This window comes from Culex pipiens, chromosome 2 (genome assembly GCF_016801865.2).
Source record: "Culex pipiens pallens isolate TS chromosome 2, TS_CPP_V2, whole genome shotgun sequence".
Taxonomy (NCBI): Eukaryota; Metazoa; Arthropoda; class Insecta; order Diptera; family Culicidae; genus Culex; species Culex pipiens.
This window is the reverse complement of record NC_068938.1, coordinates 93,998,265-94,025,238: the sequence shown is the minus strand read 5'-3', so window position 1 is coordinate 94,025,238 and position 26,974 is coordinate 93,998,265. Positions and strand designations below refer to the sequence as shown.

Below are 26,974 nucleotides of genomic sequence, written 5' to 3'. Positions count from 1 at the left end.
TTTTTTCAAATTTTTTTTATTGCGTTAATTTATAGAGGGCAAAGAGTTAACAATCGTACTACTTGAATTTTTTCTCAAAAGTTGTTCTATGAGCTGTAAATTCAATTTTAAGTTTGCATTCCTATGTAACCGAACAGCGAAAATTTGAATCGTCATTCTTCGATGCTTTGCGCCATCTGTCGGAATTTTTGAGCTTTTGATCGCGAATAGGTTCGTCGATTGAGTGGCTATGATACGCTCAAAAGCGAACCGTGACACCACTGATTACACAAAACGTACATCTCAAAAAAGTCTCGCCATTTTCGGCTACTCAACAAACAGCTTAAAGATTACTGTTTGGGTGGACTTTGGGCAGGGCCGACGGGACATGAAACCGGAGGAGAATAGAAAGATAATCACGCACTCAGTTCCGGGTTAAAATGATTTAATAAGTTAGAATTTAATTCCAGGTTAAATTTTCAAAGGGTCCTATCTGCATAGGAAACCCATGACTCATAGGATGCTTAGAAAATTCAATATGGAATTCAACAGTGCCCGCCGAATCGCTTGAATTATCAGCCTGCAACCAATCGGAATCGACCATGATTCGAGAAGCAGCCAGCGATTTAGTCGCACGCTTATACACAACTAATCCATTATGATTTGCTTGATCCCTTTTTCAAACAATGCACGAGTAACATCAAACATTTAAAAACAATATTATGCAAATTTCAGAAACCCAAAAAAATGACAGCAATTCAGTTTTAGCAGTGAAATTTTCATAAAAACTGATATAAAATTTCCAAAATTATTAGTTTTTAATAAAAAAATTTCAATTCGCATGACGAAAAGGCCTACTTTTCTCTACAAAAAATAAAAAGTTTCGAAAAGCGATACTTTTCGATACAAGTGCAGAAAAGTTATACTTTGTGTTGAAAAGTTACACTTTTCAATATTGTTTTGATTTTATCAGTCAATTCATCTAAATTCCATTCAAATGGTGATTTTCGGAATTGCAAAAAATGTTGTATGGAACTCGTCGTATTTATCCAACTCGGTAAACCTCGTTAGATAAATGTACGACTCGTGCTGCAAAAATCATTTTTTTGCAACTTGTTGAATAAACAACAATTCTTTTTACATCCACCGTATTTTTCATCGAAAAAATATAAACTAGCTATTTTTCGTTAGTTAACTGTAATTTTTTTTTAGCAAAGATTATTTTATGAGAAATTTTATGTTCTTTTCGAATCTGCAATAACCCAGAAGGGTAATTTTTTTGTAATTTTGCAGGGTTTTTTTTTAAGGGTGTCAAAATGTTGTACAAAGTTGTAAAAGGTACAATGCTGGGCTGTGTGAGTTGGCGGAGGATTACCCACATAGAATCGACCACTAAATGTTCAGATCGATCCGATGAACTTGTTACAAAACAGATCACGCTAATGACATGTTTTCGATTTCTTACAGTAACGAGTAATAGCAGCAAATTTGGCGTTTAATTCTATATAAAATCCACTCAATACCAAATCTCTATTTCGGTTTTGGGCTAGAAATCATTGAAACATTTATCTTATCCCAAATATTCCGAAAAATGTAACGTCACAAAATATCGAAAAAAGTACAGACCAAAATTACCCCTTATACCAAACTTTCATGTAAATTGAAGAAGAGTCTGGGCAACTCAAAAGCTTATTAACATTAGAAAAAAATGTAATTCTTTAGAATGGGATATTTTAGAATTTTCTTCAATAATGAATCTAACTTCAAGATTTTTTTAAAGTTCACTTTATTCAACAAATTTTCTCTACGCTGTACAATTTTGACGCGAAAACACCTTATAAACCCTAATTAAAATCACACTTAGCTGTAAATGCTCTAAATCTGCCGCTCGCAGAAAAATTTCCTCAAACTCTCAACTCCTCTAAATCCGTGCTACCTGACTAGGGCAAAGAATTAAAACAACAAGGTGCAAAACGCAGTTCGAAATCTGTAATGGCCGCATCACTTCCGGATGCTAAAACACCAACTCTTCGGTGTTGGAAGTCATGCTGCTGGCCCGGTTGACCCGCTGAAGCTGCAGCAACTCCCGGATGAGCGAGGACTTTTCCCGCTCCAGCAGGGACAGCTTTTCATTTTTCTGGTTAATTTCCTCCGACAGTTGAAAGTTTTGCTGCTTCAGCCGGTTGACCGTTTCCGTCGTCTGTTGACCGCCGCCACCGGTGCTGGCCGTTTGACCCTGAGGTCGCTGCGGTGGTTGTGGGGCCTGCGCTTGGTGATGAGGATAGGCCAAAGTCGGAGGTCGCAGGGCGAGGTTCATGTGCAGCGGGAAGCCACCCCGTTCCCAACTTTCGGCCAGCGTCATCAGGTGGCGGTTCACCTCGAGGACGCGGGCACGCTGCAGGTCGAGCCGTTCCTGGTGGGCGTCGGTCCAGGGTTCCTGAGTGGAGGTGGAGAAGTGACAGTAAATGTGATTAGAATATTGCTAAATATTTGAATTTATAATATTTTCCAAGCAATTTATTTGATGTTATGAAATTTCAGCTTGTTGGGTTTTTGCAAAAGATTTTTTAGCTATAAAATTGTATATGTCCAAAGCAACAAAAAATATTATTTTGAAAAATGCGCACATTGTCGCCACTCTTAAAACACCCCAGGTTTTAAATCAAATTTAAGCACAAATGAAAGACCACCTCATGCTTCAGTGTTGCACATTCCACGTTTCATTGCCAGCAACACATGGCTGACCTTTTTGATTGAACACGATAAGCACAAAGCATTAAAATTTGGGGTGTGGCAGTCAAATGAGTTGAACAGCTTTTAGCAGGCTAGTTGCAAGAGTTTGAAAGGTAGGTAGTGTATCTACACTACTTTCAAGATTTTATTTATCCGAAATAGCTCAATCAGTAAAATACTTGAATGAATTCCATTAGAATTAACGAATCCGCTCTGTAGTTTTCAAAGCCGGGTCTTTACAATTTTTGTTGAAATTATGTCCAAATTTATCTATGACCTAGCATTGGATAAATAATTGAACTTTCCTGACTTACACAACTGTCAGAACTGTGGCTATAATCTTGCTCTGAAAAATGAACTTTTTGTAAAAAGCTTGGAGCCCCACATTCATGTATACTAGGGTGCCCACAAAAAATTACCCCATGCTTCACAAACGGAAAACGGTTTATTGGAAAATGTTAAGCATCAGTGAAAATTTTGAGCGAAATTGGTTGAGATTAACCCATTGATCAAAAAATCAAACCATTCAAACATTAACAACCTCCGGGTCTTTTGTGGTCTCTATTGCAAGTTTCTGCTCGAACCTAGGAGTCCGAAGGCTTGAATGGGGAGAGCACTGAAACCTCTTTCTACTCCAAGGAACCTTCCACCCCAGTGTTTGAACTGACGACCTTTGGATTGCGAGTCCAACCGTCGCCAGCGATTCCACCGGAGTAGGCTTGGTTTGGTGTGTTGTTTGTACTTATGGCATAGAGACGACTCCTACACCTGGAATGACTTAACGGCCTAACAACCAAGGCCGGGACTGAAATTTTACTTCCTCATCCGATGGAAGGTTGCAGCAGATGGGAATCGAACCCAGAATCATCCGCTTACAAAGCGGACAGCGTAACCATTCGGCCACGCGCTACCAACCCATTGATACCCGAGCCTAAAGATGGTGATTTTTTTTTGTCATACAAAAATAACTTTTTTAATTAGCTAATAAATTTTCAGGATCGACTTTTACAGCTTTAGTAAGTTCTACAAAGTTGTAGAGCATTAAATTTCCAATGAGAATCTCACTTTTGGGAATATTTTGATGGAAGTAGCGATCCGTGCAGACCAAACCATAAGAATGTTGGGTTTTTCATACACAAACAAACTTCACCTTCAAGCAACAATGGCTAAATGTTGACCGATTTTGCTCAAGCTGAAGGAACAATATTCAGCTTGTGGAGCGAGGTGTTGAGAAAAAGTCTCATATTCTGGGCACCCTAATGTATACATAACGGCTTTGAATTGAAAACTAAACAAATGTCTGTAACTCAGTTTTCTCAGCACTATCTGAACCGATTTTGATCAAACCGGTCTCATTCGACTTGCTGTGAGACACTGCGCTGTTGAATTGTTTGATGTATCGATAAGTAGTTCAAAATTATGTATAAAAATATCCGGATGTTGGAAAAGTGATTAAAAACTCAAGTTATGACCACTTAAGAGATATTTATGTACTCTACAAAAACCGGATCTCAGTTATCTGTATTTGAACTATGTTGGTATCCATAATCCAGAGGCGAAGCGTGGCCAAAATGTTCACCTGTTCAAAAAACATCTTTTCAGTATTTTTTCATTATTAGAGTCTATTGATTAATAAACAGCTGTGTAATGAAACAATCTATATAGATATTTATTTGTTCAAATTAAATCCGGACAATATCCGGGTAATTTAATGACAAATTATACAAAGAAAATTTTTTTATTCGATTGTCTTGATTCTTAAAGCTTTGATTTTGGAGTTATTTCAAAGAAAGCTAGAAATATGGTAAATTTGGATCGGAAACTTTTTATTGCGCGTATTCCCGAAAAAGACACGCGGCATATCAGCCTCGAAACGACGCGCCGCACATTCGGCAAATGCGCGCTGTCAAATCCCATACTGCGCATTTTGTTTTTGTTGATCTTCTTCTTCGAATCGCCTGATATTGTTGCCATGTATGTTTTTTATTTCACCAAAATTGCAGAAAATCGCTGGCAATAATGTCTACGGCACATTCTGAAATGCCGCGCGGTGTGTACTTTTGAGAGAAACGGACAATACTGGAGGTCAAATATTGGTCGAATATGTATGTAAGAGTCTTCTTAGGCATATTCATAATAAATTTAATGGATATCAACATGAATGCACCGATTTTCAACGACTTTTCTGAAAAAATATCCTACAAAATCGAAAAATATTTCGGTAAACCCCGCAAAATGTCGGGATAGAGCCATTCTTTCATGGTGCCAAATATCAGACTTGCCGATTTTTTTGTCTTAATGTTCCGAAAAATACACCGTGCTTTCCAATGCTTTTTAATGATTACAATTTTGTTAAAAAATTGAGTTTTGGCGAATTTTTAAGGTAGAAGCCCGTCTACAGACGGGGAGTTGTACATGGTTAAATATTTACGTAACCATAGGGGAGAATGGGGAGACTTGATCCCCGGGGACACTTGATCCCAAACCTGTACCTCGTCAGCCATTTTTAGCTTTGTTCTAGAAAGTTGTGCGAAAATGACTAAAACTCATTGTAGAAAACAAAGAAAAAATGTTGATGTAAAAAACCACCTTCTTTGTTTTGATGTGTACAGAAAACACTCAAAATCTACTTAATTTTTTTTTATACACGAATTGTTTGATAAACTTATCAACCTCCATTTGACGTTAAATTTATCATCATACTATTTTTACAATCGATTGTTTGAAAAAGTGCGTTCAGGGAGACTTGATCCCTGCATTTTTACAGTCACTGGAATCAGCCTCAAGCTTAATTAATTGTACTGGGTTTTCGTACATAGTTTCCTTTAGTATACACAGAAAAAAAAATCATGGTACCGTAATATGGGGTGAATCGGGACTACAGCCTGAATAGGGACAGCAGTTTTTAGAGCACATAAAGCTTTTAAATTTGAAAATGGATGTACACATTTTGTTGACATGAGTCTGTTCTAACCGAAACCAACCAGAAAAATCAAAATATTGTGCTCCAACATGGTTAAAACTGCTGTCCCAATTCACCCCATGTGTCCCGATTGACCCCAGTTTACGGTAATATAACATCTGGGAAGGGGTACATCTTTTATGTCAGAAAAAAGGTGTAATTCTACCTCTGGAAATGTGTAAAGTGTAATTTTACCACTTTTCTGGTGTAATGTCACTTTTTCAGTCTAAATTGAGGTAAAATTACATCATAAAAGAGGTAATATTCAACCTTCCAAAACTACAGCTTCCAAATTTACATTATTTTTTACTGTGTAGTAGTACATAATTTACTGCAGTTTGAACCATTTTTCAAATGTTTTGTAAACAAAAATTACCAGCTCTTGTAAACATGCTCAATTTTGGTTTAAAAAGGATATTTCGTCGCTAACATTTCAATAAGCGCTATGTCTCACGCAAAGCCTATGTTTATGGCGCTTATTGAAATGTTAGCGACGATTTAAAGTTTTTAAATATTTAACATACTAAATATGTTATATTTTGAACACAAACGTACAGGTTTTATGTGAAATTACTGTAACTCATAAAAAATTAAATCTTTGGATGAATAAGAAACATTTTGCTCAAGATTTCTTCAAAATGTTGAAAGGGGGATCAAGTTACCCCTATCATTTTGAAAATGCCGGTTTAAATATTTTTTTTAAAACTTGGCATGATTCAGGGAGTTCATCTGATACCTTTATCAGTCGAACATAGTTGAATGTTTATGCTTTCAATTCATGCAAAAAGTTCAAAGTTTTGTGAGAAATTGACAGTGTTATGTGTGATACAAAAAAAAGGAGATCACGTCTCCCCACTCCCCCCTATACAAAAACAGATCGTAAAATTTTACGGCTTCAAAGTTTCTTCAAAATCAAAAGTTCAATGGTTTGTTCATTTTGTCATTAGGATGATTTACCCATATTTCCGTGTTAAATCCGTTGGAAACACACACACACACACACACACACACACACACACACACACACACACACACACACACACACACACACACACACACACACACACACACACACACACACACACACACACTTTTCCATATACTTTTACCATTTTATTCATCAATGCGATCTTAAATAAACTCAACAATAGCAACAGCCAAACCAACTCACCATATGCGCCCCTGGCCGGCCGAGGTATTTGAGCCGATCCTGCACGCTCGCCAGCTGTTTGAGATACCAATCACGGGCCTTCTCCACCGCCGTCAGCCCCTGCACCAGGATGTCCTTCTCCTGTTCGATCTGCTTCAACCGCTTCAGCATACTGTAGTCGATCCCGTTCTGGAGCGTATGCCTTCGCGGTTCCCTCCTCCGACTCAGGGTACCTCCGCCCGATCCGCTGGCTTTCTTCTGATACAGGTGCATGCTGGACGATGGGGAACCTCCTCCGTTGGACAGGTCAATCTGTCCGTCGGCTGGACCTCGGGTGAGTCGCGTCTGGCTTTTGTCCTCGTTCATGAGGAGGGACATTTGCCAGTTTTGCAGGGCGTTACGGATTTCCGCTTTGTCCATGCTGTTGGTATTGCTGGCGTTTTGGGTGTTGGTGGGTTGGTGGTTCCGCTCGAGGTTCAGGGAGACCCGCGGAGGTTTGGGAGGTCCGTACGTGCCTCCGGGTAGGATAATTGGTGGAGACTCGAGCACCATATCGAGATCACTGTCCGGGTTGAGCAGCTGAGGCATGCTGAGGGTTTTCTGCGCAGGCATGGCGTTGTTTGGCCGCACGGTGGCCGTGTTGGGAGCGGTACTGGTCCAAGGGAGTTTGATTGGGGGATCGAGATCCAGTAGTGGGGCGGATGGTGGCCTCACGGAAAGCTTCGAAGGTGATAGTGGGAGCTTTTCGCTGTCCTTGGACGACAGTCTGCTCAACGGAGGGGGTGGTGGCGGTGGTGACCCCGAACAGTCCGACTGATTCCGCACCAGACAGATCTTGAGCCCGCTGCAGAACCGTTCGAACGAGAGCAACCCATTCGGGGGCGTCACCTTGCGCAGACTGTCAATTACGCCCCGGGGCAACCCCTTGGAACCGTCGTCCTGCCAGCGATCCTCGATGTCGGCCAACTTGACGAAACCGGTTTTCCCATCGTCCATGATGTCAAACAGCGTCCGCATGGCAGCCACGAACGACTTCGGAAGTCCTTCTGCATGTTGCTGACTCTGCTGCTGTTGATAGCTCAGTTGATGATGATGCGGATGCTGCGGTTGAGCCAGCTGTGGCTGATAATGCTGTTGCTGCTGCTGCTGCTGGTTCAGCGTGAGAATATTTTTGCGATTTCGGTTCGTCGCTGCCATTGCGCGGCGTTGATGTCACTAATTTCGGCGACCCGTCCCTCTTAAAGGTTCATGGTTCGTGCACTACTTTTTACTTTTATTGCCAACTATTATTATTATTGCTGCTGCTGCTACTGCTTAACTAGCCCGTCCAACTGAAGGGAAAGAGAATGGTTAAAATTAAGTATTCCTTGAGGGCAAACCGCACTCTCGTTGAGACACGGCTCTTGGCAGTGGGTTGCGCCAAAAAATTGAGTTCACATTTTTTCTTCTTCTTCTGTTTTTGGCAGTGGGGCGGGGTGGCGACGGCAGTGGCTTTTTGGGGCTCCCTTTTGGGCTTGGTGTTTGTTTACGATCATATTTTGCTTCGATTGAGTCACGACTCGCGACGAACAACGCTCGATCAGGGTATTGGGAGGATGTGAGAGATCGTTGCAATTTATGTTTTATTATGGATATTCTAATCCTTGGTTAATCAACCTTAAATTCTTATTGATTAAGTTACACAAAATTATAAAATTATTGCTTAAGATCTCAACACATTTGCTTCCCAAATATAAACAATACACAAAAAAAAACTCAAAGTCCAACCCATTTACATTGTTTTGCTTGAAATTAGTTTTCTGCTAAATCCAAATTTATTGCTAAGTCCTTTTGAAATTCTGACTAAACAATACAAAAAATTGGAAAAAGGGCCATTCTCAATAATTGTCCCAAAAATCCTTACTAAATGCAGTTTTACAAAGATTCAAATTCAATTCGACGCTGTCGTGCTACCTTGTCGTACGTGGCTTTTTGACGTTCCGAGAAAAACGCGTTTTAATGTTTGACCTTGAATAAACAAAAACGAGAGCACGAAATGCAAACAATAACAAACACGTTTTGTTTGGTTGATCATTCTGTACATTGCCCCAAAGTTTGGTTGAATTTGGTTGCTGGAGTCTCGAGTTATAATTGAAAATGTTTACAGTAGTCGTGCTCCTACTTGTGTCAAACGCGTTCTGACCTGAAATATCTTTGGTCAATTGTCGCACTTTCATCAATTTTCAGGGTGTGTCAAGATAGCACGAAAAGATTGAAACTTCTTTCATATAAAAAGTGACAACAATGCACGGAGTTTTTTTTTTCGGATTTTGTTGAATATCTCAGGATTGAAATCGAATTTGGGGATCTGTGATGGTCAAAAGTTATTGTGAGCTGCACAAAATGACGTTCTTAACTCAATTTGTCCCAAAATGCACGTACGACAAGTTAGCACGACGGCGACGAATTATAATTTTACCTCTCATGACTCTTAATTATTAGCTGAGTGATTTTTTTGAAAATGTTCTCATGAATATCGATACTCTTCCGGATATTTACCACATTCTTCATCCTGTTTTCCGTTTTCATCATTTCTTCCAAGCGTCTTTTTCAACAATGTTACCTGACACTTCACATGTGCAAAGGATATCCTTTTAAACTCAGAAAAAGGTCACTGCATCACGCTTGGAACTTCCCCAATCCCCGAAAAAGCCTTAAGCCTTAAGCACACACACTCTACTCTTCAAGACAAACACACACACTTGAGCACTGCTCCTTCCGTCGCCGCCAGCGGAATGCACTTCGCCACTCAATTAGCCCGCAAACACGATGACTTTAGGCATTCGCGGATTTCAGCTGCACTTCTTCGACTTTAACCATTTAGTGCTCAAATTACAACTTTTCCCCCCCGTGCGTTCTTCCTGCGATTTGCTCCGTCCTGTGTCACACAAGTTCCACTCTCTTTTTTTTCTTCTTCCTCTAGTAAACGCATCACAGTTTTATATAAATCACCAGATTGAATTTGCAAACAATAAAAGCCGCCAAACCACGCTGGCTGCCCACTTGGGGATACAGTTAAACCTCGCATATGCAACTGCGAAGCACGCATATGCGAGGTACAGGGCTTATGGGATTTTGGCTATATGGGAGACATGGCCGATATTTTTATGAAAAATCATCCTAACTATACAAATTTACAGTGTTTTGGAATCGTTATGAAATAAGCTATACAGCTACACCATATTTACAAGGTTTACGATGTTCTAGGTCATCCGAAACTTCCTCAAGTTAAGGCCTATGTGTTCACCGCCGTACACGTATGAGGTAGGCAATTGTGACTGTGGTTTTTGACCTCAGATCATATCCGGATAGCCTCAGGGAGGTCCGGGGAACAATCTACCGATGTGTGGTGATGTTCTGGGTCTCCTGTAGAGTCCTGGGAGTTACGGCCGATGGGTCTACCGCCGTAACAAGGTAGAGGTCGGAGGTTTTTGACCTCAGATCATATCCGGATAGCCTCAGGGAGGTTCAGGGACTATTCTACCGATGTGTGGTGATGTTCTGGGTCTTCTGTAGAGTCCTGGGAGTTACGACCGATGGGTCTACCACCGTAACAAGACAGAGGTCGGAGGTTTTTGACCTCAGATCATATCCAGATAGCCTCAGGGAGGTCCGGGGAACAATCTACCGATGTGTGGTGATGTTCTGGGTCTCCTGTAGAGTCCTGGGAGTTACGGCCGATGGGTCTACCGCCGTAACAAGATAGAGGTCGGAGGTTTTTGACCTCAGATCATATCCGGATAGCCTCAGGGAGGTTCAGGGACTAGTCTACCGATGTGTGGTGATGTTCTGGGTCTTCTGTAGAGTCCTGGGAGTTACGGCCGATGGGTCTACCACCGTAACAAGATAGAGGTCGGAGGTTTTTGACCTCCGATCTTATCCAGATAGCCTCAGGGAAGTTCAGGGGCTAGTCTAACGATGTGGTGATGTTCTGGGTCTCCTGTAGAGTCCTGGGAGTTACAGCCGATGGGTCTACCGCCGTAACAAGATAGAGGTCGGTGGTTTTTGACCTCAGATCATATCCGAATAGCCTCATGGAGGTCCGGGGACTAGTAAACGTATATCTAAAGATGTTCTAGGTCATCTGTAGAGTTCCGGGAGTTACAGATGGGCTATAACTCCTGGAATTCTTTAGAAGACCCCGATCATCACCACATTCTGGAAGACTAGTCCCTGAACTACCCTGAGGCTATCCGGATATGTTGTGAAGTCAAAAATTACCGACCTTTGCCTTTTAACGACGGTAGATCTTCCGGCCGTAACTTCCAGAACTCTATAGATGACTTATAACCTCCGACCTCTATCTTGTTACGGCGGTATAGCCCCTAAACCTCCATGAGGCTATCCGGATATGATCTGAGGTCATAACCTCCGACCTCTATCTTGTTACGGCGGTAGACCCATCGGCCGTAGCTCCCGTGACTCTACAGAAGACCTAGAACATCACCACATACCGGTAGACTAGTCCCTGAAACTCCCTGAGGCTATCTGGATATGATCTGAGGTCAAAAACCACTGAACTCTATCTTGTTACGGCGGTAGACCCATCGGCCGTAACTCCCGGGACTCTACAGAAGACCTAGAACATCACCACATATCGGTAGAATAGTCCCTGAACCTCCCTGAGGCTATCTGGATATGATCTGAGGTCAAAAACCTCCGACCTCTATCTTGTTACGGCGGTAGACCCATCGGCCGTAACTCCCGGGACTCTACAAAAGACCCAGAACATCACCACATATCGGTAGACTAGTCCCTGAACCTCCCTGAGGCTATCTGGATATGATCTGAGGTCAAAAACCACTGACCTCTATCTTGTTACGACGGTAGACCCATCGGCCGTAACTCCCAGGACTCTACAGGAGACCCAGAACATCACCACATATCAGTAGAATAGTCCCTGAACCTCCCTGAGGCTATCTGGATATGATCTGAGGTCAAAAACCTCCAACCTCTATCTTGTTACGGTGGTAGACCCATCGGCCGTAACTCCCGTGACTCTACAGAAGACCTAGAACATCACCACATACCGGTAGACTAGTCCCTGAACCTCCCTGAGGCTATCTGGATATGATCTGAGGTCAAAAACCACTGACCTCTATCTTGTTACGGCGGTAGACCCATCGGCCGTAACTCCCAGGACTCTACAGGAGACCCAGAACATCACCACACATCGGTAGACTAGTCCCTGAACCTCCCTGAGGCTATCCGGATATGATCTGAGGTCAAAAACCACAGTCACAATCGCCTACCTCATACTTGTACGGCGGTGAACACATAGGCCTTAACTTGAGGAAGTTTCGGATGACCTAGAACATCGTAAACCTTGTAAATTTGGTGTAGCTGTATAGCTGACTTCATAACGATTCCAAAACACTATAAATTTGTATAGTTAAGATGATTTTCTATAAAAAATATAGGCCATGTCTCCCATATAGCCAAAATCCCATAAGCCCTGTACCTCGCATATGCAACTCTTGCGACAAAACTGAATCAGGTGGAATGACTCGTATATGCAAAGTTGCATATGCGAGGCGCTCTTATGCGAGGTTTGACTGTAATTGCAATCAACGGCGGCTATACGCCGCGCGTAATCCACCGCTGAAGAAGGGCAAGAGGCTTCTTTTGTGGCACTCCGTGGTAAGACGATGATTGCTTCTTTTCACCAGCCAGAGCAACGAGCCAGCGACCAGCACGAGATGAGATGATGAGAGTCTTTAAAAGCGAGTCTTTAGTAGGCAGTCAAAGCCAAAATAAAGCCAAACTATAGCCCGTTTAGTGAACGCAAGGAGGGAGTTCTCTGGGAAACAACAAGGTGTAACTTTAAGTTTTTTTATATCAAACTATTTGACTCATCGGAAAGTCTACCCAAAGTTTTGCAGAAAACCTGTTCTGACACTTGAAAATTTTATAAATTCATATTCCGCTAAAATATAGGGCCATTCCACTTTAATTTTTCCCAAAAACGTGCTAAATAAAAATCAAAAATTGCGCAAAACTTTCTGATCAAGCTTAAATTTGAGCTGTTGAAATAAGAACAAACAATGATCACTAGGGCTAGTGATTTTCCTAAGCCGCGTTATCCGTGATTTTTTTTCTAGGTCGTGAAATTTGACCAACCCCGTACAAAATCGTGAAATAAGGAAATTTCTACGAAATTTCCTAGCAGTAATTTTTCGAATCCTCAAGTTCAATTCTTGAATTTTAAATACATTATTGGATAAGCTTTTTTTTCGAATTTGCGCATATTCTGAATTTCTTTTTGAGATTAAAACTTTTTCTTTATAAATGGTATTTCACCTAGACGTTTTACTTTTTTTAACAATTTCAACAGTTTGGATGTTTAGTTTTTTTTCCTAAAATTAAGCTTATCAATGTTTTTATTTAGGTCACAAATTCTATCTGATGCTTTGAACTGACCTCTCATAAATATTTTTTCCAAAAAATATGTTGAAAAAGAAATGTGTTGCTTAAGTAAAATGGATTATTTCTTTTAAAAGAAAAATTGTAAAATCGATTATGAAATATTTAGATTACATTATAAAACGTTTATTTTCGCAATTATAATCAAATTGGATAATTTAATTCTTTTATGACCACAAAAAAGCTAGGGGAAAAGTGAAAACTTTTAGTAAATTTTACAATTTTTTTACAGCATAACGGTTATAATGTATTAATCCTATTGTCATTCTTTTTGATTCTATATTTTGGAAATTTAGATATAAATTTGAAATTTGTAGGACACAGAGAAAAAAAAAGTTCCCAAAATCGTGAAAAGCGTTCACAAAACTGTGAACCACGGAAAAATGATCAAAATTTATGGTTCGTTTTTCAAATCGTACCACGGAATTTGAACAGTTTGGTTTGGTTTTGTGGTTCCCAATTTTATGAACGTTTGTTCACGTTCACGTTAGAAACTGATTTTTCTCTGTAGATAAACAACAATTTGAAATTAAATTGGTTCTTGCCTTACTATATCAATAAAGTGTAATTCCGGTGATAATATTTTATCAAAGTTTTCTACCAAACTCAAGCCTATAAAATAGTATTTATTGCAAATTTGGTGTCCAAAATAATCTGTCCATATCCAGACCCAATGTCACCCATAATCACGATAACTCGATAGTTACAAGCAAACCACTTATGTTTATACATATGTTTTGTAGCTGTCAGCTCTACAACCTAGTTGAACATTGTTAAACTTTAAAAAAAAACCCTGCAATATTAGAAGAAAACACAAATTTTTAAAATGAAATTTTTTGTTCTAAATGATAAATTTACCCGTCTGGGTTATTGCAGATTCGACAAGTAAATTTAATTTCCCATAAAAGGACATGAGCCAAATTGAGTACCGTAAAACGGGGTGACTTTGATAGCCGGGATGACTTTGATAGGTTTGCGATTTTTTCGCAAAATGAAGAGTACAATTAAAGTACGTACGGAATGGTTTAGAATCATACTGACCGTGGTAGAGAAGTGTTCAAAGTACCTCAAGAAGGACTTTTCATAAAAATTTGAAAAGTTTAAAAGTTAGTTAACTATAGTTAAGACAATGTTGATGAAAATCATTATTCAAAATTTCTCAAAGTGCCATGATTTTCTCAATAAACATGATTTTGAATCGAAAAACGGAATAGATTTTTGGATTCTTTGGACAATTTTCCACTAGGAGAAGGTGAAATAAGTTTGTAAATAATAAATAATTTGTGTTTTTGAAACACAATTACAATAAAAATCTTCAAATATATAGGCAACTTCAGTTGAACACATTTCATGTAAAATGTGAACATTTGTGATTCGTGCTTCGAATTCAGTATAAAATGCAATATAAATCGATAATTTTATGAACAAAACTAGTTTTAACAAATGTCAGGGAAAATTTCGACTTTTGAAAAAACTTACCTAAAATTTATATGTATTTTATTAAATAGCTTATAAACTTTGTTAACTAAATATAAACATTGTTTTTTTTTTCTTGAAAACTATATCAGCTACTTTAGTAATGATACATTTATTGTACAAATGATGTTTGAACATCTTAAATATGATTTTAACAAGGAAAACTATGACTATCAAAGTCACCCCGGAATTTAAACTAAGAATTTTTAACGCAACTATTTTTCTAAACACTATTGAAAAAACTTTTATCCAAAATAGTGCATGGACTTTGTGTGGCCTACCCCAGTACATGTTTTAAAAATAATAATCTTGAGAAAAAATTTACCTATTGGAAAATATTTCAAAAACAAATTGAAATCCTATCAAAGTCACCCCGGTTTACGGTAACGAGTAATAGCAGAATTTTTGAAACTATTTTCATTTATTTTTTTCAATGAAAAATAAGTTTTTCGAAGTTATGAGAACTCCATCAAATTGGGCGTCCAATTTTACGTAAAAGCCACTTTGATGTACTGAAAGTAGATTCTCGAAGTCATTTCCATAAAAAATACACATTCGTTCAGGAAAAGTTTCTAAATTCCACTAAAGTGCTGCAATATTTTCAATAACTATGTCTCCCTTATATGTTTTCTTGCGAAAATAACCCTTTTTGCATCTTCCGAACTCAAATAATATTTTTTTATTTCGTACTGGTTTTTGAACGTAAAAAAAATCAAAAGGAGCTCTGGTACTAAAAAAAGTAAAATAAACCTTATTACATCTATCACGCGCAATTTAGTACGGTCGTACATTTTCCTGGATTTAAAATGCATTTTTAAAATCAAAATTTTGGAAAATATTTGCAACAACTCAAATGGAAAATATAAAATGGTATTCAGGGAAACAAACAATCTAAATATTTAAGAATAATTTTAAAGAAATGCTCGAGAGTAAGTTTAACCATCAGCAGAGTACATTTCAAATTTATAGAACTAATAAATTTTCTGTTGACTAAAATTAAATGCAAATGCAGAAAATATGCTAACAAAACAGGTAATGCAAGCACTTAATTATTTCAGTCGTTTGTGTCCAGAGTTTAAAGAGAACTGGGAAACATTGCATTGTTTTTCTTCAGTTCTATAGAAATAGTTGTTTTCTATTTTTAGGCAACACGTTGGAATCAAGATTGTTTAAAAAATATCGAACATTTTAAACTTTTGTCATTTTTGAGTTTAAACTTTGGTTTCTAGAATGAAAGACGAAAAACAAAGCGATTTAAAAAAAAAGAAGCAGTTTCGCTAAAATTCAGACAACACTGTTTTTGAAAGTATGAAGACGACAATACCCATATCTTCATTTGTAGCCTAACATTTCAAAAGCGCACATAACTTTTGTAAACAAGAGTGTATCCCTTTCACTCAAATGACAGTTTACATAAAGTGTGAGAGGGATATTGTTTACAAAAGTTATGTGTCCTTATAAAATGGAAGGCTCGATTGGCTTTATTTGGCCGGCTTGGTTCGGGTCCGTACCGGTTCTGGATTGTTAGGTTCAAGTGAAGTTCGGTTGACTCGCACTAGCAGCAACCTTCAGACTTTTTCAGGAGTAAGGCGACATTTCTTCTGTGTTATTAATAACGCAAATTTTCTCCCTTAAGCCATAATAAACACGATCATTTTTTCCCCAGAGATCCTTCCTCTTTTAAAACGCGGAATCTGACCAGCCAATAACCAACCGCCACCGCCGCCGCCGTCACTGCGCACGATGCAGCGCAACCACTGCGCGACTAAAACGTGTGAAGAACCTTATGAAGAGATCACTTCACCACAACTCAACGGGGGCCCCAACACTGCACAACACTTGGACTAACCAGGGTGTAAAGACCAAAAAGAACGCACCGAGCAACGCACTTTCGCGATTCCGATCCGAACGACTTTAAGCACAAAACGATACTAAAGAGAGGTTTTAAATTTTTGCTGCTCGTTTGCTGGCTGGGCGGGTTAAGTCGGTTGCTAGTGTTAGTTAGTGGGGTTGTTTGTGTTGGTGGATGGTTGGGAGAGAGAGCGTTGAGCGGCTCAGCTGCCCGTTTGGTGCAGATCATCTTGGTTGGGCAGCATCATCTGAGAGAAGAAGGTTTTAGTTCGATGATCTGTACTGCACGGGATGACGATGATGATGACGATCGATGGCGTGGTGTCACATACAGGTACAACTTGATACCTGAATGGGAATGAGCATCTCAGTCCCGAGTAGGGAAGGGTGAAAAGATCGAAGCAGATTTCGTTTATAATGCTGGAGACTTCAACGATCGCAAGTGCACGAACTTTCGACATCAATGGTAATTTTAAAAGGCTAATTTTGAATACAAAATTCAGCCGCTTTCAACAAAAAAATATTAGAATGAAATTTTAATGGTCATTTGTTATAACAGAATTGTTTACAATTTAGAGAATTTCTGTTAGCATGATTGATTAATTTAAACTCAAGTGGAACCTAACCCTTTACTGAAATATTGCCTTATTGTTGTAATCTTCAAAGTAAAAATATTCATATCTCTCAATAATCATAATTAGCTACTTCCAGAGCAATTTTAAAAACATTGTAGCCTTCATCTACTCGGGTGCCTTACCTTTTTCTGAAATTTGCAACCAAAATATGCGCCCTTCTCCAGTATGTGACTTTCGCTGCACACGTGCCAGCATCCCGTGGCTGTTGTTGTTGATGGCGTGTTTTTCAAGCCACCAGTTGAAAACCTTTTACTATATGGTTTATGCTCTTGCACACATACAACCGTGACACACCCACACCAGAATCCGACAAAAAGCGCGATCACCACAAATTCAAACTGTCCAAACTGGTTCTTGTAGTATGGGTTGTACGAGTGAGAGAGCGAGAGACGGAGGCTGAACGAATAACGAAAACCTGTTCACAGCACTATAATACCTACATACTTCTTCTGTTTGTGTGCTGGGCATGAGGGCACGATCCTAAAGTTGGGCTCTAATTCTCGATCGTGGTTCGTTAGAAAACGTTGGTCGTTTTGCGATCGATTATTGTTTGCAGATTTATGATGTTTGTTTTGAGTTTTCAAAGATATTTTCAATGAAATGCCCTTCGATTTGTACTTCACACTGTATAATCTGGTTTAAAGCAATGTGAAAGAATATTTATGTTTATTAATGATTGTTGAAATCACCCATACTCAATTCAGAAATCGAGTACCTAATAAGGATTTAGTGAATTCTAACAAAGCCAAGGATTTGCAACCATCCATAAAAATCATCATGGGAATGTTTCTATAATCAAGACAGTTAAAAACATACACTTGGGGAACATCATGTTATTTCAACGGGCACTAAATGTTGGTATAACAGTACTTTGACGTTAAATTACAACTACCGTAAAACGGGGTGACTTTGATAGCCGGGGTGACTTTGATAGGTTTGCGATTTTTCCGCAAAATGAAGAGTACAATTAAAATACTTGAGGAATGGTTTAGAAACATACTGGCCGTGGTAGAGAAGTGTTCAAAGTACCTCAAGAAGAACTTTCCTAAAATTTTGACAAGTTTAAAAAGTTAGTTAACTATAGTTAAGAATATGTTGATGAAAGTCATTATTTTAAACTTCTCAAAGTGTCATGATTTTCTCAATGAACATGATTTTTAATCGGAAAACGGAATGCATTTTCGGATTCTTTCGACAATTTTCCACTAGGAGAAGGTTAAAAAAGTTTGTAAATGATAAATAATATGTGTTTTTGAAACACAATTTAAAAAAATCTTCAAATTTATAGGCAATTTCAGTTGAACAAATTTCATGTAAAATGTGAAAACTCGTGATTCGTGCTTCGAATTCAGTATAAAATGCAATATAAATCGATGATTTTGTAAACAAAACTAGTTTTAACAAATTTCAGGCAAAATTCCGCCTGTTTAACAATTTTAGCTAAAATTTATATGTATTTTGCTAAAAAGCTTATACACTTACATAACTAAAAACAAACATTGATTTTTTTTTCTTGAAAACTATATCAGCTACTTTAGTGATGATACATTTAGCGTACAAATAAAGTTTGAACATCTTAAATATGATTTTTACAAGAAAAACTATGACTATCAAAGTCACCCCGGAATTAAAACTAAGAATTTTTAACGTAACTTATTTTTCTAAACACGATTGAAAAAACTTTTTTTCCAAAATAGTGCATGGACTTTGTGTGGCCTACCCCAGTACATGTTTTAAAAATAATAATCTTGAGAAAAACCTTACCTGTTGGAAAATATTCTAAAAACAAATTGAAATCCTGTCAAAGTCACCCCGGTTTACGGTACTAAAATTTGTTTACAACTTAATTCGAAAAATAAATAGCTCCATAATAAAGAATGTTTATAATCCAATCTAAGGTTTTTGGAAAACAAGTGCCTAACCTCTGGAACCAAAATTTAAAAAAAAAACTAGCTTAATCCACCTATGTGGTTGGTGCCTTCCTCTCTCTTTTCCAACAATGGGTGATATGTGATGGAAAGGTCTATCAATTACCTAACTAACGATGTATAACATGATGATATTTGATTCAGTTTACTGCCATTTATTCAACTTCAAAAAATATGCGAAAACACATTTTTATACATAACTTTTGAACTACTTAACCAAGTCGAATGCGACTGGTTTGGTCAAAATCGGTTCAGCCAGTGCTGAGAAAAATGAGTGACATTATTGGTCACATACACATTCACATACACACACATACACATTATGGCCTATCTACAATCACTTAGCTTAGAAAATTTCACTTAGCTTAGGAATTTGAATCAATGGAAATGAATCTGAGTTTCTACAATGGAAAAGTAATCAAATTAGAAACTGACGTTTGGTTTGGAAAATTTCAAAATCTACGGTAAGTTGACGTTTCCATATCAAAGGTAAACAAACAACTGCATAGCAACGTATATCAGCCCAGCAAGTTTTCTAAGTTGATTGTGGATGACGAACGTAAGTTGCAGACTTTCCTAAGTAACTACTTTACTTAGATGTTCTAAGCTAAGTGATTGTAGATAGGCCATTAGGGTGGGTACGTTTTTCAAAAAGTTCTCGGATCAAGTTTTAGTATGGTTCCCCTTGTAGGGCATGCCCATTGGGACTTTCATGCCAAATATCAGCTCATTTGGTTGTAAACTGGCTGCGCGCATTAGGGTTAAAGTTTACATGGGAATTACTATGGGAAATTGGAACTTTTTTTTTTTCAGCTCCCTCCGTGTACGCACGAGAGCATGCAGCTAGTGCTCAGTGCTCTATCGTTTTTTCGATTTTTTTCGCCGTAATTGATTGTGGTTACCCGCGAGTTTGCTTCTCCAGCATGCCAAAGGCCGGCCGTGGCCGTGGCAGTTCGAGTGCGGCCTCGAAAAACCCGCGAAGTTCGTCTACCGGCCGTGTGCAAAAAGGTAAACAAACCAACGCCGTGTCGACCGCCATCGCGCAGGGGAGCGTGAGCGCAGAAGGGATCGACAAAAAGTTACTGCATCCCGGATATGTTCCAAGATCACCAGTGCGAACCCGTTCCGGTACTTCCGGTGCCACGACCAACACGTCAACATCCGCCAACATTCCCATCAGGAACGAGTTCCAGATGCTGAGCGACGACGAAGAAAACAACAACAACACCGACGGTAGCAGCACTACCGACGACGACGAATACGATGGACGTGCACGGAAGAAAGTGTCGACGTCAAAAACGAACAATTCTCCAAAGGAACGTAGACCACCTCCAATCTATGTCTTGGACACGTTGGCGGACGATATTGACGAGTTGCTGGAAGGCCTCGGATATTGTCTGAAAGTCGGTAAGTCGTCAGTGCAAGTCTACACATTTGACAGCAAGAACTTCGACCTGGTTGTGGAGAAATTGAAGAGTAAAAACTTCAAGTTCTACACATTCGACCCCGTGCAGAAGACAGCCGTTAAGGTCGTCTTGCAGGGGTACCAAGACCGCCCGATCTCCGACCTCAAGAAGGACCTCTCGGGTGCTGGAATAACGCCGCGTGACATAAAAGTCCTCTCGCGGAAGACAACGGTCACAGGTACACACACACTGTACCTGTTGTACTTCGACCGCGGCACCGTCAAAATACAAGACCTGCGGAAAACTAAGGCGTTGGACGGGTTTTGGGTAAACTGGCGGTTTTACTCAAAAAACCCGACGGACGCAGCGCAATGCCACCGTTGCCAGAAATTTGGCCACGGCTCGCGGAACTGCAACCTCCCGCCCCGCTGCGTGAAGTGCGGTGAAACACACCTCTCGGAGGCGTGCGCACTGCCGTGCAAGGCGGAATTGGGGGACGAGGCAGCACAAACTAAGGCGCGCATCAAGTGCGCCAACTGTGGAGGTAACCATACCAGCAACTACCGTGGATGCAGTGCACGAAAAAATTACCTCGAGGAGCAGGAAAAGAGGAAGAAGAAAGCAGCAGCGTCCCACCCTCCTCAGCGAAGTACGAGCGTAACCGTGCCGGCTGCTGGGCAGCGTACGGTTCCCGCGGACAACTCAGCATTCCCTCCTGGTTGGGGGCGATCGTTTGCCAGCGTGGTTGCTGCCGGTAGTGGCAATGCGGCCCAGCAAGAAGTCACCGGGGAAGATCTCTTTACCCTGCCGGAGTTCTTTGCTCTCGCGGGGGAGATGATGACGCGGTTCCGGACTTGCCGTAACAAGGCGGAGCAATTCCTGGCCCTTGGGGAGCTGATGATCAAGCACATCTACAAATGATTAAATACTGTGATTTAGTTATAAGCTTTTTCTCTTTCTTTCCCCTTTCCTTTGCAATTTTAGCAAGTTTTTTTTTTAAATTTTTCTTGCTCTTGTTAGTGCCTTAGTTATAGAAATAATTGTTCCAAAATGGATTATGATGCAACACACAGCTGAAAGGAACTCCAAAACTCTGTTATGAATTGCAAAAGAACTGATTGTAACTTGATTATTCACCAATAAAACCGAATTAATTAATAAAAAAATTGGAACTTTTTGTTCAAACGCTTCTACAGGTCTGGGAAAATCACGCGCCAACTTCTGGTATGGTCAGGCCTATGGGGAATGGTATGGAGAACACTTTTCCCGAAGAGAGCATATGGATTCGTTGTCCCTAGACCTGGCGCATCGGCAAACAATCCGATGTCTCCGGAATCAACGGTTTTCCCTCAAAAAGCATAAAATTTTCCTTAGCATGCTATGAAAGCTTGATGAACACCGCGACGCCATACGTCAGGCAGCTGGAATATTCAATTGCAAACCTTCTTTTAACTAGAAAATGATCATTTCGAGCGATCCTGATATTATTTAGTCGAATTCAGAATCTTTGCATAGCTAATTTTTAATTTTTTGCAAATATTTTAACCACGTGGTAGCTGCCTGACTTATGGCGTCGCGGTGTGCATCAAGCTTTCATAGCATGCTAAGGAAAATTTATTGTTTTTTTTCAAGGAAAACCGTTGATTCCGGAGACATCGGATTGTTTGCCGATGCGCCAGGTCTAGGGGCATCGAATCCATATGCTCTCTTCGGGAAAAATGTTCTCCAGACCATTCCCCATAGGCCTGACCATACCAGAAGTTGGCGCGTGATTTTCCCAGACCTGTAGGAGCGTTTGAACAAAAAGTTCCAATTTCCCATAGTAATTCCCATGTAAACTTTAACCCTGATGCGCGCAGCCAGTTTACAACCAAATGAGCTGATATTTGGCATGAAAGTCCCAATGGGCATGCCCTACAAGGGGAACCATACTAAAACTTGATCCGAGAACTTTTTGAAAAACGTACCCACCCTAATACACATACATACACATACACATACACATACACATACACACAGACATTTCGATGCCAACATTTCAAAAAGCATCATGTACAAACTATGTGTTTTGAGAAAAACACATTTGAATGTTGAGCATCCATTTTCAATTCCCATTTTAATATAAAAGCAAAATAAGATGTTGTAATGATAACAAACGATGAAAAACGTTTCTTTTATTGGTACTTGATCATCCAAATTCAATAAAACATTATTTCCGAAATTTTATTTAAGAAAAACAAACAAAACTCCTTTTGAAATCACCAACGTCTATATCACCCTGCTGGCATTGGAGGGAGCGCTTTGTTATGATTCGTTTTTCTTCGCCGAATGTACATGGCGCTTTGTTCATGATGCTTTTTTTTCGTCACGAAGTTCATGTAGTCTTTTGTTTGACAGGTTGACAGGGCTATATAAACAGGGACTGCTGATGGCAGAGATTTTGTTTATGTTACTTTATTTAAAATCATGATTAAGCAGACTTTACTGAAGTAACTTTTGCTCATTTTTGGTGGAGAGGTAGCTTATTAGGAGTACTTTCAAAATATGCAATAACCCAGAAAGTGTCAAAATGTACATGATGCCTTTTGAAACGTTACCGTCGATTTGTTCAGTTTTCGATTCTGAGTCGATATGTATACATCAAGGTGGGCTTTCGAGCTATAAATAAAAAGTTCAATTTTAGAGCAGGATTATAGCCTTACCTCAGTGAGGAAGGCAAAACAATTGCAGTTGTTATGTTTCTTTTTTAAATTAGTAATAATATTTCAATAGATTTTTAATTACCATTTCATTGCAGTTGACAGAAACAATTACAATATAATTTCTGTTCTATTTTTTTCCAGCTCCCCACTGCACAGTGGGCGAAATCGGACCCAAAATCGGACTTAATTGATCGCGGCTGGTTCCCTGGTACGAAAACTAGTGTCTCTTATATAAAAAAATCCGGGAAATCGATTGGTGATGGTTTCATCCACCGCACGAAACGGCAAAGGGTCCATTTTGCCCAAATTCCCAATTTTTCAACAAAATTGGGAAAAAAATTGCTCTGTATTTATAACGGAGGCGTTGTAAAAAAAATGCACATAACTCATGTTAAAATGTCCTAGGAATCCAGTAAAAATAACCACTTGCAACGCAAAAATTATCAAAGGTCCATTTAACCCCAATTTCGCTATAAAAGCATTTTTGACGGTTTTCAAATGTTATGTCACATTTAAAAAATCTGAAAATATTTTCATTGCAAAGATCATCAAATTTTACAAAGGAATGACCATTTGCACTCGATAGTTTGACAAAACTGCGATAACTTTAAAATTTCAGCGATGATCTATACATGTTTGGGTACCCAATGATGGCAGCCTATGAACGAAAATGATTTTTTTTTCTGCCCATTATTTTTGACCGAGCCACGTAGCCCAGTGGTTACGCTCCCGCCTAGTAAGCGGTAGATCGGGGTTCAAATCCCGGCTCGGACCAACACAACTGGTGATCTTTTCCCGTCTGGAATCGATTGCTTAGTAAAGGGAAGGTAGTGTATCGTCACAAACTGGACCTTATCACGACACCTTAGGGAGGCGACCTATGGAATATTAACATTAACCTTAACATGTTAACATTAAGTTGAGAATGAAAGTGCCACTGAATCCGCTTTGTAAATGCCGGCCCCGATACTCTTCAAGGGTGTTCCCCTCAGGAACTGGGAAAGATTTACTTTTTTTTATAATTTAGTTTTACACACCAGAATCAAAAAAATATGCATAACTTCATAACTTTGCAAGGGAACGTCCATAACAAAAGCCACCCTTATGCCAGAAGTGTATTCAGTTAGATACATCTTTCCTCCTGATTGTTTAAAACTACGATTTTTGAAAGCCAGGGTCGTATATAGGGGGATGGCTTCCGGGCTGACTTTATTTTACATTTTATCAAAAATCATTACTTTAAAAAAAACTTTGCCCAATGATCGGCACTAAATGATCAGATCAAATGAATTCATGAAACATTTTTTTCATCGTTTCGACAGAATTTTCACATGAAAATCTGCCAAAATTGTGTGGAGATTCCTATAGACGAACTAATGATGCAAAATGACAACTTTGGTCAGTAACCAATGTGCAGAGATCCATGTGATCCCTGACTCAAAAATATAATTTTATTTCAAAAGAAAATGCTAGTTCTTGGAGAAATTGCTTGCACAACTAAGTCACAACGTGTGAAAGTTGACGATAAGGTAAAGACAACAAATCATTATTAATCAAATGGCACGTGACAAGTTTCGTCGCCTATCAGCGTCGAATACTTTGACAAAATTGCTACAAAACCTTGCTCTAGCCTAAATCAAACTAATGTCACATAAATCTATCATTGCAAAGACGCAACTAGGTACAATCTAAACAACTGGCTTTATGTTCAATGCCACATATTTACGTTTTGTTCTCTTTCTCTGTGCCATTTCTTCTAAGCACGAGACCCTCGTATAGCTCAAAACAGTGGCCATGTGCACCTTTTTTTCTGAACGCTCATTTTATGGTCCATTGTGAGACTGTGTTGGCTTAGCCAAACTAAGCCAACTAAGCCAATCAAGCATGTTGTTTGCTTGTGATTGTGTCTACGATTCTTCTAAAGGTAAGTTCTACGAATGTCTCAATCTTGTGATCTCGTGGTGTCACGACACTGGAAATAAAAGTTCTTTGTATGGGCTGTACACACGGTGTGCTTCCCGAAAGTGGGACACCGTGTGCTGAATGTGTGCTTTGAATGTGTTCAAAGTCGACTCGATCTTGCCTGTTTCGCTGTGTGGTGTCGTTTGGCTTTGGTCAGGGATTATGCAAGACTCTGTGTTCTTGTCGACGTCCGTCCGACGTCGCAGAATAACTGTAAATTCGCCAAGGCATGACCCTTTGGGAGGAAGAGAGTGATACCCTAAAATCAGCTCTGCTTATCCTAACTCTTTGGGAGAAGCTACGAAAGGGTGATGTCTCTTCTTAGAAACGATTACACTAGTTTACAAATTATTAACTTTTATTTTCTATTAAAATTTTCACGAAACATGAAAAAATATTTTATTTTTTTAAATAAAATACCTTAAAACAATAAAAAAATAAAGTTTTGCAGTAAAATAATAAAAATATCAACCTGTGTTAAATTTGTCACTAAACGCTAATTTCCCCCCAAAAATGCAGCTTTTACGTAAATTGAGAGATTTTGTTCGGTCTCGACGGCGACGATCCACTCCACCGGCAACGAGTTTGGCCGGTTAAGGAGTCGAGCTTGAACTATACGGCAGCAACGCGTGGTCAGAGATGAAATTTTGAAATTAAATATGTCTTTATTGAACTTTCTTATAATAATTACATTTCATTTACATTCTAAGTGGTATGGCTACATGCTCTTCATCTTTGTTATATTTTTCGTTTTCTTATTAACTGTTCACATTCATTTATTTACTTCAAATTGTTTTACATTTTTGCATTAAATCGAATACATTTGGGTAAAAAAGAAAAAAAAAATCGCTTTAACAACTAATCCTAACTTAAAACTAAAAAAGTAAATTCATTGAAATATTCAAAATCATTAGAACGAGTAAACTACGAACTGTATTTTAAGATAAATCCTCCAAGCGTTCTTACTTGTTCTGCACGAGTTTTGCAACCACGCAGTGTTGTTGTCATCTCGATGAAAATGTTCAGAAGTTCTTGTGGTGAAAACAGGTCACTACTGCCTTCATCCGTTGATGCTGGTTGGTTTTCCCTCGGTTGCTGACTGAAGCCAGGAGGTGTTGTATTCTCTGCAACTTTTTGCCGCTGATTCAACGGCAATGGCTGCAGATTTGGAACCACTCGAACAGATCCTGCTCCTGGTGACGCCAAAGCAGGAAAATCCACGTCCGTGTATGCTGGTGGTGTTTTGCGACGATTTGGTTGGTGCCTCGTCGTCGCTTGCTGCCGAATTTTTACAAACTCAGCTCGTTTTGGGCAGCTTCGATTCTTGGTAGAATGGTCGCCGCCGCAATTGAAGCATTTCGCTTCGATGTTCTCGTTGATTGTTTCGCAAGCTTGAGTTTTGTGCTCACCTCCGCAGGTTGCACAACGACTCTTGATGAAACAGTTCCTTCCACCATGTCCAAACTGCAAGCAGTTCGAACATTGCGTCACGTCACGGTGCACTGGTCGATAACGTTCCCAAGTCACGATGATGTTGAAAATTGCCCGAACTGCTTTCAGCTCAGACGGCGTTGTCGATCCTTTCTCGAGATGAACCAGGTACAGTTGATCACGATACTTGATGTCCTTGTTGTGTCTCGTCATCTTGAAGACTTCGATCACGTTCAACTTAAGAGTTTTGAGCTCTTCTTTCAGCACACTCACATCCATGTCGTACAGGCCTCGGAG

The 26,974-nt window shown here is 39.4% G+C and overlaps 1 protein-coding gene across 3 annotated transcripts; it reads right to left on the bottom strand.

The window, feature by feature from the left end:
* Positions 1–1,754: 1,754 nt before the first annotated feature.
* Positions 1,755–16,735, bottom strand: LOC120415494 (suppressor APC domain-containing protein 2). 3 transcript variants are annotated; one of them, XM_052708628.1, is made up of 3 exons: positions 16,640–16,735; positions 6,846–8,155; positions 1,755–2,416 (listed from the first exon to the last, which is right to left on the bottom strand). In XM_052708628.1, the coding sequence occupies exons 2-3, from the start codon at positions 8,019–8,021 to the stop codon at positions 1,994–1,996; spliced, it is 1,599 nt and encodes a 532-aa protein (XP_052564588.1). In that variant the 5' UTR covers positions 8,022–8,155; positions 16,640–16,735; the 3' UTR covers positions 1,755–1,993. The 3 variants fall into 3 exon arrangements, with proteins under 3 accessions (XP_052564588.1, XP_039432997.1, XP_052564587.1); XM_039577063.2 differs by having other exon boundaries at positions 16,612–16,682; XM_052708627.1 differs by having other exon boundaries at positions 16,567–16,680.
* Between the last annotated feature and the right edge of the window lie 10,239 nt (positions 16,736–26,974).

What these genes read in the sequence shown, in the direction of transcription:
- LOC120415494 (XM_052708628.1), bottom strand. Translation starts at nt 8,021, where the DNA reads ATGGCAGCGACGAACCGAAATCGCAAAAATATTCTCACGCTGAACCAG. An exon ending in GCCGGCCAGGGGCGCATATG is followed by an intron (nt 2,417 to 6,845) that starts GTGAGTTGGTTT and finishes ACCTCCACTCAG; the next exon opens with GAACCCTGGACCGACGCCCA.